This window comes from Hypanus sabinus, chromosome 2, assembly GCF_030144855.1.
Source record: "Hypanus sabinus isolate sHypSab1 chromosome 2, sHypSab1.hap1, whole genome shotgun sequence".
Lineage (NCBI taxonomy): Eukaryota > Metazoa > Chordata > Chondrichthyes > Myliobatiformes > Dasyatidae > Hypanus > Hypanus sabinus.
In genome coordinates, this window is record NC_082707.1 from 160,343,593 (window position 1) to 160,359,495 (window position 15,903).

The 15,903-nt window shown below is 43.8% G+C and overlaps 1 protein-coding gene across 2 annotated transcripts in view; it reads right to left on the reverse strand.

Moving 5' to 3' along the window:
- styx (serine/threonine/tyrosine interacting protein) overlaps nt 1-4,827 on the reverse strand; it is a 40,506-nt gene extending 35,679 nt beyond the window's left edge. For both annotated transcript variants that reach the window (XR_009509230.1, XM_059957883.1), the window contains exons 1-3: nt 4,637-4,827; nt 1,712-1,744; nt 556-609 (exon numbers count right to left, since the gene is read on the reverse strand). Coding sequence is in view for 1 of the 2 variants with exons in the window: in XM_059957883.1 (XP_059813866.1) it covers nt 556-609; nt 1,712-1,744; nt 4,637-4,693 (144 nt within the window). In the remaining variant the exon portion in view is untranslated. The remainder of the gene's footprint in view (nt 1-555; nt 610-1,711; nt 1,745-4,636) is intronic.
- Between the last annotated feature and the right edge of the window lie 11,076 nt (nt 4,828-15,903).

The window sequence follows — 15,903 nt, forward strand, 5'->3', positions numbered from 1 at the left end:
ATCATCCCCAAGGACCTCCAGCACCCAGGGCATGCCCATTTCTCACTGTTACCATCAGGTAGGAGGTACTGAAGCCTGAAGACACACACTCAGTGGTTCAGGAACAGCTTCTTCTCTTCTGCCATCCGATTCTTAAATGGACATTGAACCCATGAACACTACCTCACTTTGTTAAATACAGTATTTCTGTTTTTTGCAAAAAAATCTATTCAATATACACGTACTGTAATTGATTTACTTGTTTATTATTTTTATTTTATTTTATTTTTTTCTCTTCTATATTATGTATTACATTGAACTGCTGCTGCTAAGTTAACAAATTTCACATCACATGCCAGTGATAATAAACCTGATTCTGATTTTAAAAATCAATTACTGATTGATTTTTACTGATCGATTGATTCTGAATAAAAAGTCAAAATATTCAGTTTTGTTTAGGTTTCAACCGACAATGTATGCTAATTTGTATAATCCTGTAATTATAAAACGACATAGCTGCTCTTGGCAACTTTCAATGTGTTCAATGCTTTTTCTTTTAGTTATTAAAGTTCATACCTTACTTTTCATAGCGGCAGAATATGGGCCCAAGTACAAGCCAGGCAGTATCTCCTGTGAAACAAAGTTAAGAATGGCACAATACATACAAAATAAATAACACACACAGCAGATTCTTACTGGCAAGTGGAATGATAAATTCTACTTGACTGAAAATATCAAGTTTTAAATAATTTAGTAAAACCCAACATTCATTTAAAATGTTTTTTATGATTAAAGTTTCTCTTTTCTACTATCACCAAATGCAATAATACTATGTATTCTTTATGGAAGGATTGAATTCCTGTATTTTCTCTATTTTGCACCTTAATTCACTGCACAAAGCATTAACTCAAAACTCTACTCAGTCATAACTACAAAAAAAATCCACATATTCCATTTCAACAACACCCAAGCAAGAAAACTGCTGACAGATAATAACCACAGTAAGTCTTCCCACATGGTGTATACCAATTCTTATCCTCACAATATTCTTCTCTCAACACCTTTCCATCAATTTTAAACAGAAATCTGTCTGCTTATTTCTAATCCAATCCTGGCAAAAGGTATTATTACACCCAGGAGCAATCCAAAACAAACCTACTGAATTTATACCATGGAAGGACATTCAAGCACCATAACAGGTTATCCTGGTCACTTTACAGTTTAATATAACATAGTCAATGGTATTGTTATTGGGTAGGCCAACCAAATCTCATCTTCCATCATTGACTATGCATTAACTGCAAGAAGTGGTGGGGGCGGGGGGAATTGTAGAGTATTTAAAAAATGAAGAGGGGCCATAAAAATGTTGCATGTTAATGCAAAGTAAATAATTTAATGACAAATTAATAATCTTCTACTTGAAATGATTTTGCCAAAGGAGCTGAGAGAATAGCCAGACTGACACTGCATGGAGACTGACATGGAGGACAGCAAGTAGGGACACGCAGTTATTCTGGTTACTTCTAGTTATCCCTATTCCAGCACGTACAATGTATTTTAATTAGATCCATGACACACACACAATTCATTTATAAAATATTTCATTTATAAAAATGTACATTTTTAAAAAATCACTCAGACTATACTTTTATCTTACAGTTTATAAACAACATACATTCCATCAACATTAATTCATCTCCTCTTGCAAATACAAAATGTTTAAGAAGAATACCTGCATTGCTCGTCTCATTGGATACATCCAATCCTAAAATAGTAAACAACATTTGTAAGATAATACAGCTGTGAAGTTTTGCTGATAAATGAGCATTCATTTCCTCTCTCTGACTTGAAATTGCTTTATCGTCCTTTCAAATTCTACAAACCTAATTTCAGATTGTGAATTTCATCATTAAGTATCTAGGGGAAAGCTTGTGGTTCATTTGTAAAAGAATATTTAAGCCATACTTAACTAGTCTGAATTCCTTATGAAATAATTTTGCATTAACAGGCTCCAAAATAATTCCAACTTTATTATTCAATTTGTTCTCCTTTAAAAAGTGTTACCGAACTTCCATTTGTAAACAAGATGAATTTTGATGATGGCAGATGATAACTTCATCATTTAAAGTATATCAGAACAATGAAGATTCTAGTCAAGGAATAAGAGAAAACTCTCTTTCATACCACCATTTCACTGCTACTAATGTTCAAGTCTGACACTTGGGAAAATGGCAGGTACATCTAAATAGGTAATGAAAATTCAAAGGCAAAGAACGATATAGAAAAGAGATAAAACAGAAAGGAAGAAAGATTAAATGCCATTATGTATATGAAATATGTTAACTTTTACAAAAATTCTATCTTCAATAGTACTTTTTAAAAACCATAACCAGTAAACTTTAATCAATTGTTTACCTCACTCAATTCTTCAAAATATAAATTTTAATCTTTTTGCAATCAACTGGTATTTGAGAAGCAGCCAATCATGGATAAAAAATCATGGCACTGAAGCACCGCACTGGGTTTAAACTTTTGGAAAATTACCTAGTACAGGGAATCAGAAGTACATAAGCAGGCTACTTAACCACTCAAACCTGAAACCAATACAGGCCTCTTTTGATAAAGGTTAACAGCAACATGTGACTGATAGTTCATTAGATATTTGAATGAAATTCTTTCACATCAGTCCTAAGATGTACAATTTGACAAACCTATGCTCTTAATGGATCCATGTTACCTTTAACAGCTTAATTATCCAATGCAATACTAATTTTGGGAAGAGTTTTCAGCCATTTTTATTTAGTGTTTTTAAAAACCCTAAATTCAATCTGAAGTGTGTGTGTGTGTGTACACACTCACACATTATTACACGTATATACACACTTGTTTTACTTATGTGCAATGGGTCATACTATGCAAGAAAATCATTAACAGTAATAAAAACAGGAATAAATGTTATTTTCATAAAAAGAATGCAATGAATCCAAAAAGTAGAGTAATACAGCAGCAGGAAAAAAGTGCTCTCCGGTTAGGATACTGCCAGCCATTTCTCTAGTACCTTAGCTTTGCTAGCCAACTGTAATTTGAAAGCCTTGTTTATGGTCATATCATCATAAATATTTTGTAAAATAATATTCAGCATCAGTTAAAAGTAACATGCTCTCTCTGGGCCCACTTTACCTTTAACCTTATCCTTTATATACTGATTAAGTAATTGTGTCCAGACTTCAAAATCAAGATTACTTAAACCTTTTTAGATCTAGAGATTCTGTTACCCTTTTTTACACCATCAATACAAACCTTTATAAAAGAATTTAAATTACCCAAGTGTTACTTAACTTATAAAATCTATGTTAAAGGAATTAACAGTAATAATTGTGAAAAATTATAGATGCTTCCACAATAAACAGCACTGACAAGTTACAGAAATTGTAAAATATTTGACACCCCTGTAGATTACTCAACTATATCCCCTAAAAATAAACAAACCCACACACACTATACCCACAGATCATACAGTACAGTATCATATAGCACAATATGCCATCCACTGCTTGCTGATATTTTCAAGCTTTACATTTTTTCATATTCAATTCAAAATCAAAAAGTTTGATGTTTTCTATTTCCACAACTATGAATATTGAGGATCTTGCTCTCAATCAGGTTTCCTTACAGGAAATAAGTTAAAAGGTTAAGAGCTGTTACATCAGCACCAGCACCAGTTCCATTCCTCCATCCTCTCATGCGCCCATCCAAGAGTCATTAAGTTATTTTCATTTAAATATTTATCCAATTCCCATATGAATTCTACCATTGAATCGGCCTCCACTAGATACCTCTGGCAGTACAACTGGACTCTAATCATTCACTGCATTTTTAATACTTTTACCAGCACTTTGATTCAGCGTCCTCTAGTTCTTGATCAATTGATCACTAGAGCATGTGCATAGCAATTAATTCCAGTACAATCTGACAGATAACACATTCAAGAACAAAATACATGAATAAAGGTTTTTCTTACATACTATATATCTGGATCTCTAGACAACCAAACTGCCTACATGCCCTTGCCATGGCTTCAACCAAGAAACAGATTATAAAATGGATAAACACCAAACTTCTCTAAGCACAAGTGGTCAATTCAGCTGTCTGACACTTTAAAAATACAGCTATCAAATATATTAATTACTATAGCACTTTTAATAATTCCCAAGGTTCTCATGATCTGCCTGAATTAGTAACGGAATTTTAAATTTAGGTTAAATATACTGTTTTTGATTTTGTTTTGGCCCTAGGTCTTGGGTGCTGTGATTTGCCAATTAGCAGTGGAACAAAACGGGGCAACGGAAGAAAAAGGCGCCACAAACTGACAGGCACCAAACCACATTCCCCAAATAGTTTCCTTGGTGCAGCAAAGTTCAACCGTTTCCCCGAGGCGTAGCCGTCAGTACGGACACCAAACATGCAGAAATTCAGTGAAGCCCGGCCTGTGACAGTGACAACAGGACGAGCAGTAGCCAGTCTGCACCGGAATGCGGCTGCTGTGGCTCGGCGACGAGGGGCCTCTCCCGACTCGGCCCGCAACTACTCCCTGACCCCGCGGAGCCGGCTTTGTTCACAACTTGAGGCCGAACTCGCCGCCGGATCGGTTACCTACCCCAGCATCCTCCCTGGAAGAGGGCAAGGCCGGGAACTCCAGGTGTACCCCATCCATCTCACGGCCTGCCCGGGACTGTAAACGTTTCTTATCCCGGCGACAAAATTATTCGCGGTTCTGTTACGTGTAGTGAACCACACAAACCGCCATGCTGCTGGGGAGCAACATCAACAGTACGTCATCACGTTGCACGAACTCAACGTCGCGCGTTCCCGAGGCGCCATCGAGAGACCTGGAGCGTGGACATCCCCTCAGCGCCCCGATACCACCTCCCTAGTCAGAAACCCAATCCCATCCCCCTTACCCCAGTCAGAAACCCAACCCCATCCCCGTTACCCCAGTCAGAAACCCAACCCCATCCCCACCGCCCCAGTCAGAAACCCAATCCCATCCCCATTACCCCAGTCAGAAACCCAACCCCATCCCCCTTACCCCAGTCAGAAACCCAACCCCATCCCCCTTACCCCAGTCAGAACCCCAACCCCATCCCCACCGCCCCAGTCAGAAACCCAATCCCATCCCCACCGCCCCAGTCAGAAACCCAATCCCATCCCCACCGCCCCAGTCAGAAACCCAATCCCATCCCCACCGCCCCAGTCAGAAACCCAACCCCATCCCCCTTACCCCAGTCAGAAACCCAACCCCATCCCCACCGCCCCAGTCAGAAACCCAATCCCATCCCCCTTACCCCAGTCAGAACCCCAACCCCATCCCCCTTACCCCAGTCAGAAACCCAACCCCATCCCCCTTACCCCAGTCAGAAACCCAACCCCATCCCCACCGCCCCAGTCAGAAACCCAATCCCATCCCCCTTACCCCAGTCAGAAACCCAACCCCATCCCCATTACCCCAGTCAGAAACCCAACCCCATCCCCGTTACCCCAGTCAGAAACCCAACCCCATCCCCACCGCCCCAGTCAGAAACCCAATCCCATCCCCATCATCCTGATCAGAACCCCAACCCCATCCCCACCGCCCCAGTCAGAAACCCAACCCCATCCCCATCGTCCCGATCAGAACCCCAATCCCATCCCCCTTACCCCAGTCAGAACCCCAACCCCATCCCCACCGCCCCAGTCAGAAACCCAACCCCATCGTCCCGATCAGAACCCCAACCCCATCCCCATTACCCCAGTCAGAACCCCAACCCCATCCCCACCGCCCCAGTCAGAAACCCAACCCCATCGTCCCGATCAGAACCCCAACCCCATCCCCATTACCCCAGTCAGAAACCCAACCCCATCCCCATCATCCTGATCAGAACCCCAACCCCATCCCCATTACCCCAGTCAGAAACCCAACCCCATCCCCATTACCCCAGTCAGAAACCCAACACCATCCCCATCATCCTGAACAGAACCCCAACCCCATCCCCACCGCCCCAGTCAGAAACCCAACCCCATCCCCATCGTCCCGATCAGAACCCCAACCCCATCCCCATTACCCCAGTCAGAAACCCAACCCCATCCCCTTTACCCCAGTCAGAAACCCAACCCCATCCCCACTGCCCCAGTCAGAAACCCAACCCCATCCCCATTACCCCAGTCAGAACCCCAATCCCATCCCCATTACCCCAGTCAGAAACCCAACCCCATCCCCATTACCCCAGTCAGAAACCCAACCCCATCCCCATTACCCCAGTCAGAAACCCAATCCGTCCCCCTTACCCCAGTCAGAAACCCAACCCCATCCCCATTACCCCAGTCAGAACCCCAATCCCATCCCCATTACCCCAGTCAGAAACCCAACCTCATCCCCATCGTCCCAATCAGAAACCCAACCCCATCCCCATTACCCCAGTCAGAAACCCAATCCGTCCCCATTACCCCAGTCAGAAACCCAACCCCATCCCCATTACCCCAATCAGAAACCCAACCCCATCCCCATTACCCCAGTCAGAACCCCAATCCCATCCCCATTACCCCAGTCAGAAACCCAACCCCATCCCCATTACCCCAGTCAGAAACCCAACCTGTCCCCATTACCCCAGTCAGAAACCCAATCTGTCCCCATTACCCCAGTCAGAAACCCAACCCCATCCCCATTACCCCAGTCAGAAACCCAACCCCATCCCCATTACCCCAGGCAGAAACCCAACCCCATCCCCGTTACCCCAGTCAGAAACCCAATACCATCCCCATTACCCCAGTCAGAAACCCAATACCATCCCCATTACCCCAGGCAGAAACCCAACCCCATCCCCATTACCCCAGTCAGAACCCCAACCCCATCCCCATTACCCCAGTCAGAACCCCAACCCCATCCCCATTACCCCAGTCAGAAACCCAATCCATCCCAATTACCCCAGTCAGAACCCCAACCCCATCCCCATTACCCCAGTCAGAAACCCAACCCCATCCCCATTACCCCAGTCAGAAACCCAATCCGTCCCCATTACCCCAGTCAGAAACCCAATCCGTCCCCATTACCACAATCAGAAACCCAACCCCATCCCCATTACCCCAGTCAGAAACCCAATCCGTCCCCATTACCCCAGTCAGAAACCCAACCCCATCCCCATTACCCCAATCAGAAACCCAACCCCATCCCCATTACCCCAGTCAGAAACCCAATCCGTCCCCATTACCCCAGTCAGAAACCCAATCCGTCCCCATTACCCCAGTCAGAAACCCAACCCCATCCCCATTACCCCAGTCAGAACCCCAATCCCATCCCCATTACCCCAGTCAGAAACCCAACCCCATCCCCATTACCCCAGTCAGAAACTCAACCCCATCCCCATTACCCCAGTCAGAAACCCAATCCGTCCCCATTACCCCAGTCAGAAACCCAACCCCATCCCCATTACCCCAGTCAGAACCCCAATCCCATCCCCATTACCCCAGTCAGAAACCCAACCTCATCCCCATCGTCCCAATCAGAAACCCAACCCCATCCCCATTACCCCAGTCAGAAACCCAATCCGTCCCCATTACCCCAGTCAGAAACCCAACCCCATCCCCATTACCCCAGTCAGAAACCCAACCCCATCCCCATTACCCCAGTCAGAAACCCAATCCGTCCCCATTACCCCAGTCAGAAACCCAACCCCATCCCCATTACCCCAGTCAGAAACCCAACCCTATCCCCAATACCCCAGACAGAAACCCATTCTGTCCCCATTACCCCAGTCAGAAACCCAACCCCATCCCCATTACCCCAGGCAGAAACCCAACCCCATCCCCATTACCCCAGGCAGAAACCCAACCCCATTCCCATTACCCCAGTCAGAAACCCAACCCCATCCCCATCACCCCAGTCAGAATTTCATTAATTTCATTAATCCTTTATTATCTAATTTTCCTGAGATGTCCAAGAAAAATGTTGTGGATCTGTTTCTTTGTATTAATCCATTGGGTAAAGATTTAATATCTTTTATTCATGATAAATTAGTGACCCTTTGATAAAATTGGAACTGCTTGGGAGCATGATTTCTTTATCTGATGCAGTTTGGGATTCAATTCTTAAGTCAGTTAATTCAACCTCTTTATGTGCTCACCACTGTCTTTTACAGTTTAAGGTTGTACACATGTCTAAAACTAAATTGTCACAGTTTTATCCTGACGTTAGTCCTGTTTGTGACAAGTGTAAAGGTGGCGAGACTTCTCTTATCCATATGTATTGGGCTTGTCTAGAGAAATTTTGGAGAGTTTTTTTAACTTTATCCCATATTCTTAATTGCCACTTAGAACCTAATCCTCATTGCTCTTTTTGATACCTTGGGTGAGGCAGACATGCATTTGAGTCCGATTAAACGTTGAACATTATCTTTTGACTCTCTTTTGGTTAGACGCTTAGTTCTCCTTAGGTGGAGAGAAGTTGCCCCACCCACTCTTGCTCAATGGCTTAATGAAATTATGTCCTGTTTAGACCTTGAAAAATTCATTACTCATTTCTCAATTCAGACGTAAAATTTCAAAAGGTGTGGGGATCTTTTCTTGAATACTTCCATAACTCATCTTTAGATTATGTTTATCCTTTTTAATCCCTTACTTTCAGCTTTTTTTTTCTCTGTAAGTTTTGTTACGAATGTGCTGCAACTCTGAGGGGCCGAAGGATACAAAGTCGCCCCCTCCTTTTTGAGAATCGCAAGATCGCTATTAATTCGGGTCTGGGACCCAGGAAATGAGAGAGAGACACGCAGAATTCACAAGGTTTGGAATGTGTCCTGGCCTCAGCGAAAAGGGAACCATTGATAACGGCTATTGTCTCTTGGAGACAGAATTGTGTATTGAGTACTGTACTATTCATTGAAGCCCCTCAGGGGACGACCAGAGTGGGCTTGTTGAGGGATTGCATCATCCCAACCTGATTGACATCTGAGACCCCGTGAGTAAGGATAAAAGAGGGTCTGGGGAACAATCCCTTTAGACACACCAGGAGAAACGCTAGAAATCCCATGACAGTGTTTAATAGTGACAGCCGGTGGGGGCTCGTGTGCGTCCTCCCTTGCCTGGGTTGGCGGGCTCACCACGGAAGAACGGCTTAGCTAAAGGAGAGGCCACAAGTTAACGGCCACACCAACGAGACTCCGATGGATCGAAATCATAAAAGGAAAGCCGGCAAGTTTCTCTCCAAATCTCTCTCTCTCTCCAATCATTGCCACACAGCGGTCCCCAACGGCTGCAGCCTGCATGAACTGAGTGAACTTTATATTTCCATCGGACAATACATTATCCCCTAGACAACGATAGAGCTTATTTCTTCTTCTTATTATTATACCCGCACTTACAGATTTTAGTATTGATGATGTATATTATCTGTATATTTGCATTGATATTATTTTTGTGTACTTTTACTAATAAATACTGTTAAAAATAGTATCATCAGACTTCATCGGACCTCTCTATCTTTGCTGGTAAGTGACCCAGTTATGAGGTTCATAACAGTTTTATGGTTTCTTTTCGATGGAAATTACATTATAGTTTTGGTAGTAGGCATTATTATTCTTTTTGTATTTATATTTACAGTTTTGTGGGGTCAAATGCTCCAATTAATTTTTTTAACATATTGTAATGGTTGGCCTGGAGTTTCATAGTGGGAGGGAGGGGAGGATACGAACTTTATATGATTTTATTCTGGGTGCTGTTTACTTATTGTTATGAATTATATAATTGATATGTTTATTTTGCACTGTATTAATCTTCACTTCTGTTGTTTTTTTTTGTTTGTAGTTGGCTTGTAGAAATGCATTAAAAATTAATTTTAAAAAAAGACACAAAACTGGTTCATCCTAAAGAAGAAGCATTCTAAAAGGACGATTAGGTAACTTTGCTGACAAACAGCGTAAAAGCAAAAGAGAGGACATACAATATAGCAAAAATAAGTGGGAAGCTAGAGAATTAAGAAGCTTTTAAAAGCCAATAAAGAGAGAAATGATTAAATATGAAGGTATGCTAGCTGATAAGAGTGAACATTGGATCTCTGGAAAATGATACTAGTGGGGTAGCAATAGGAATACAGATATAGCAGATGAACTGAATAAGTATTTTGAGTCAGTCTTCACTGTGGAAGACTCCAGCCACATTCCAAAAAACTCAAGGGGCAGAAGTGAGTGTAGTCACTATTACTAAGCAGAAAGTGCTTGGGAAGCTGAAAAGTATGAAATTAGTTAAGTCATCTGAACCAGATGAACTACATCCTAGGGTCTGAAAGAGGTAGCTGAAGAGACTAATAGTGATGTTTCAGGAACCGATAGATTCTGGAATGGTTCTGGAGGACTGGAAAATTGCAAATGTCACCACACTCTTTCAGAATGTCCTGAGACAAAAGGCAGGAAATTGTAGGCCATTTAGCCTGACTTATGTGGTTGCCAATGTGTTTGAGTCTATTATTAAAGATGGGTTTCAGGGTACTTGGAGGAACATAAAATAAGTGGAAGTCAGTATTGTTTCCTTAATGGGAAATCTCAGCTGGACAAATCTGCTGGGATTCTTTGAGGAAATAAGAGGCAGAACAGACAATGAGAGTCAATGGATGTTGTTTACTTTGATTTCAAGAAGGCCTTTGACAATCTACTGGATGTTTTTTAAACAAGAGAAGAGCCCATGATATTTCAGGAAAGACAGTGGCGCAGAGAGAAGATTGACTAACTGGCAGAAGGTGAAGAGTGCGAATAATGGGGGTCTTTTCTGGTTGACTGCAAGTTGCTAGTGGAGTTTTGCAGGGGTGGAGTTGGGTCTGCTACTTTTCACTTTTTAATGATCTGGCTACAGAATTGATGGCTTTGTTCATGATACAAAGATAGGTGGGGGGACAGGCAGTGTTGAGGAAGCTGAGTCTGCAGAAGACTTGAAAAATTAGAATGTGCAAAGAAGTGGCAGACAGAATACAGTGTAGGGAAGTGTATGGCCATGTGCTTTGGAAAAAGGAATACAGTACAATAAAGGAATACAATCTCAGTAATGAAAGGGTTAACATATTAGGAGCATTTTATGGTTCTGGAAGTTAAATACATTGGTGCCAAGTACCACTACATGCAGAGGTTCTATACGTACCTGGTGTTAGAAGGAATGAGGACTAACTGGAGTCAGCTGGACATTGTCGCACTACCTGTCCTTTGTGGACAAGTTCTTCTGGAACAGCACCTTTGACCACATGTCCATCACACAGCAATCAGCACAGATCATCTTGCAGGTACTGCAGGAGAAGGACTCGATAGACACAGTCGGGTGATTCCCTGAGCAGACTGTCCAGACCATCTGGTGGAATGCCTCACCAACAGCCACCACGACCTTGCCTGGCTGGCAGTGATGGGGTTGGGGTGCTGTGGAAGGCTCTCCCAGTCAAATCCTTCCTGCATACGCAGAGCACCACTTCCACATCTTGCTGCCCGCGGGATGACTGTAGTGGGGAAGAGACAGTAGCTCACCTCTTTGGGTTTGGAGAAAGATGAAAGAGCCTGTGTTGTGGTTCATCCCAAGCATTTGCATGATGGAGGACTCTCTGATCTATGGGACACACATCAAGACAGATGCTCTTTGGCCTGCCTGAAACTTATTGGTCTATCAGCACATCAAGATGTTTGTGGAAGAATGCTGTCCACTGTACATTCCAGGATGCAGGAGTACGTACTGAGGATGCAATTGAAGCTTGGTCTAGCTACTGTGAGGGCTTGGTGGGGAAGGACCACGGTGTAGGGTTCTTCTACTGAAGAGGGAGGGGCCAGGTGGAGGGAGGAAGCCCCTCAATTATTGTGGTAGTTAGTATACCAACCCAGAGTGCCACACAATTGGCAGCAGTACTCTTAATATATATCAATACAATAGAACAGTATGAAAAACATTGACCATGTATGTAAAAAATGAAAAGGCATTGAAAGGTTTATTCTTGTAAATAATTATTTTAGTATGAGTAAAGTTTATTTTGTTTAATTCTTAAAAAATGATGCCTCTGGACCTGTGCTTGCTGGAGTGTAGAAGAAGAGGGGGAGATCTCATTGAAACCTCTGCAATATTGAAAGGCTTAGATAGAGTGGACATAAAGAAGATGTTTCCAATAGTGAGAGAGTCCAGAACTAGAGGGCACAGCCTCAGAACATGAGGACATTCCTTTAGAACAGAGATGAGGAGGAATTTCTTACAAAGAGTGTCAAGGAGGAGACAAGAGAACGAGGTTGAGAAAAGAAATCAGTCATGGTTGAATGATAGAATAGATTGTATGGGCCTATTTGGGTAATTCTGCTCCTATGTCTATGTACTCTCTCCGTACTTTGCACTGACTCGAACAGTCAGTGTTTTCAAAGAACCCGAACATTCTCTCTTCTACCCTCTTCCATCAGGCAGAAAATACATACCTGAAAGCACATATGAGCAGGCTCCAGGACAGTTTTTACCCTGCTATTATAAGACCATTGAATGATTCCCTAAGTGGGCTCTTGACCAATCTACCTCATTATTGTTTACCTGAAATGCACTTTCTCTGTAGCCGTTACACTATTCTGTATTGTTATCGTTTTACCTTATTCTACCCCAATGCACTGTTTGATTTTATTTGATATCGGTATTTGTTGTTTATTTATGTCCATTTATTTGATATGTATTAACAGTATGCACGAGCTTTTAAACGTATCTTGATATAACTGACAATAATAAACCAATTTGAATTTCAGTTCCACCTTCTCCATTGTCACCATTCCCCATCAGCCACTGGTTGGACTTAAGACTTCTGACATTCATCTCCTGCAGTTAGTTCGGTCAACCATCAACACCACCTCGCTCCTAGTTTACTTTCCCAGTGGAAATATATACAGAAAGTAACATTCATAATACAGCAGTGAGCCAATTGATTGTAGAAAGTGGAAATTAATCTAAAAAACAGAAAGTGGGATATCAAGAGTATGGAAATGGATTGAACCCTGAAATAGAAAATATCCTAAAACACCTTGATGAACTGAATTTAAAAAAGACACATTTATCCACACCCTGAATCATTGGCAAATGAATAGTCCTCAGCACCTTCGTCCCTTGTAAAAACTTCATACAGTTGGTTTATCCAGTTTCCTTCTGAAGTTCTTATGTATACTGTAATATCCTACAGCTTTATACAAAATAATGCTTAAATACCCCAATCAGAATTATAAATCTCGCACATCCAAATGGCACTGCCCAAAATTTGGAAGTTAAGTAATGCACTGCCAGCTCTTGTTTTTCTTCAGTGTTTTTTTTTAAAAATGGGAGGCTACACCGACTGTTGTTTTCTGTTTTATCAGTTAATCACACTTGCCATTAAAATTTGTAGCCAGAGTTCCATCTGCGGTTCCCTTACCCAATGTTGTTCATCCTTCGGAGTCGAAGATGAAAGGAACCAGGACTTCTGTCAGGTGGAGTGTTTGTGACTGTGGGTCCGGAGGTGATCGGTGAGGCCAATCCAGGCCCTGAAAGCTCGCTGTGGTAAACTATGTATACCTGTCTGGACATGCCCCTCTGCTGACTGCTCCTGTGGCTCCTCCTACAGACCCCTGTATAAAGGCGATTGGAGGCACTGCTCCTCCCTCAGTCTCCAAGATGTCGTGCTCCCTTTTTGCTGCTAATAAAAGCTTATCGTTCACTTCCAGTCTCCGAGAGTTATTGATGGTGCATCACTCGCCCACATGTGGGACATGAGGGTAGGTGCTGCAGTGGAAGTGGAGGTAGCTCGAGCCTTGCGCATGGCGCGTTTCCTCTGAGCCTCTGCGGTGCGTCTGATTTCTGCTGCACACGCTCCTTTAGTGGTCCTGCTCCACCAGGCTGGGCGGTCCAGAGCAAGCGATTCCCAGCTACTGGGATTGATGTTGAGGTCTTTGAGGGGCACTTTGAGGCAGTCTTTGAAACGTTTCTTCTGCCCTCCAACTGAGCGCTTGCCCTGGCTCAGCTCTCCAATCAGCAGCTGTTTTGGTAGTCGAATGTCAGACATCCTGACAACATGGCGAGCCCATCTGGCTTGGGCTTTCTGTAGGAGGGTGTAGACGCTGTGGGTGCTAGCCTGCTCCAGGACCTCCGTATCTGGGACTTTGTCCTGCCATTGTACGTGCAGAAGTCTGTGAAGGCAGCTCAAGTGGAAGGGGTTGAGCTGTTTAGCGTGTCTGCTGTAGACAGTCCAGGTCTCGCTGGCATAGAGGAGGGTGTTGAGAACCACTGCTCGGTAGACCTTCAGCTTGGTGATAAGGCTGAGTCCTCTCCGCTCACGTACATTCTCACGGAGCCTCCCAAAGGCAGCACTGGCTTTGGCAATTCTCTTGCTGATCTCTGCATCTATGTTCACCGCTCGTGATAGAGTACTGCCCAGATAAGTAAAGCTGTCAACTGCCAGTAGCTTCTGCCCCTTTACTGTGATGTGTGGTTCCTGGTAGGGCTTTCCAGGTGTGGGCTGGTACATAACTTCGGTCTTTTTGGTGCTAATTGTAAGTCCAAAGTTGTCACAGGCTCGTGAGAAGCAGTCCATTTCTTGCTGCATCTTCTGTTCTGTGATGGCATTGAGGGTGCAAACATCAGCGAATAAGAGGTCTCTGACGACGGTCTCCTTTACCTTTGTAACAGCCTAAAGACGCCGGAGGCTGAATAGCCCACCGCCAGTCCTGTATCTAACGTGTATACCATCCTGACAATCGCGGAAGGCATCATTCAGCATAGCAGAGAAGACCATGCTAAACAGTGTAGGGGCAAGAACGCATCCTTGCTTCACACCGTTCGTCACTGAGAAGGCTTCTGACTCGTCACCATCATCCAAAACTTTCACCATCATGCCATTGTGGAGCTGCCGAACAATCATGATGAACCTGCTAGGGCAGCCAAACTTCTCCAGTATCTTCCATAAGCCAGCTCTGCTGACCGTATCAAATGCCTTGGTCAGATCGACGAAGGCCATAAAGAGGTCGCTGTGCTGTTCTTGACATTTTTCCTGGAGTTGGCGTACAGCAAATATCATGTCGACAGTTCCACGCTCTGCATGGAAGCCACACTGGCTTTCTGGGAGGAGACCTTGCTCAAGGTGTTGGAGAAGGCGATTAAGCAGGACGCGAGCCAAGATCTTCCCAGCTATGGACAGGAGGGAGATGCCTCGGTGATTGTCACAAGACTTGTCACAAGGTTGCCTTTCCTCTTGTAGATGTGGAGCATGCTGGCATCTTTCAACTGTTGTGGGACCTTTCCTTCATTCCACATAGACTGGAAGAGCTCAGTCAGCTTCTGCATCATGAATGGGCCTCCTGCTTTGTAGACTTCAGCGGGGATTGCATCTGATCCTGGTGCTTTGCTACAAGAAAGTTGCCTGATGGCTTTTCTGACTTCTTCTTCTTCTGTGGGGAGGTTGTCAAGGTCGAGGTTGATCTCCACCTGAGGTAGGCGAGCAATGGCCTCATCGTTGATTTCGGCAGGGCGGTTGAGGACCTGGTTGAAGTGTTCAGCCCATCTCTCCAAAATCTGCTTTTTCTCTGTCAGCAGCCAAGTCCCATCTGCACTGAGGAAGGGGGAGGAACCAGAGGACGGAGGTCCATACATAGCCTTCAAAGCATCGTAGAAACGCTTGGTGTCGTGACAGTCTGTGTAGCCCTGGATCTCATTGGCCTTATTGCTGAACCAGACATCCTGCATCTCATGGAGTTTCTTCTGCACTCTCCGTCTTGTACTGGCGAAGGCATCTATCTTTGCTTGTGAAGTGGGATCATTCTGGTGCGCTCTGAACAGTTGGTGTTTCTCTGACAACAGTGCCTGTATCTCCTCATCGTTCTCATCGAACCAATCTTGATGTCTACGGATTGCTGGTCCAAGGTGTTCGAGAGCGGTAGAGTA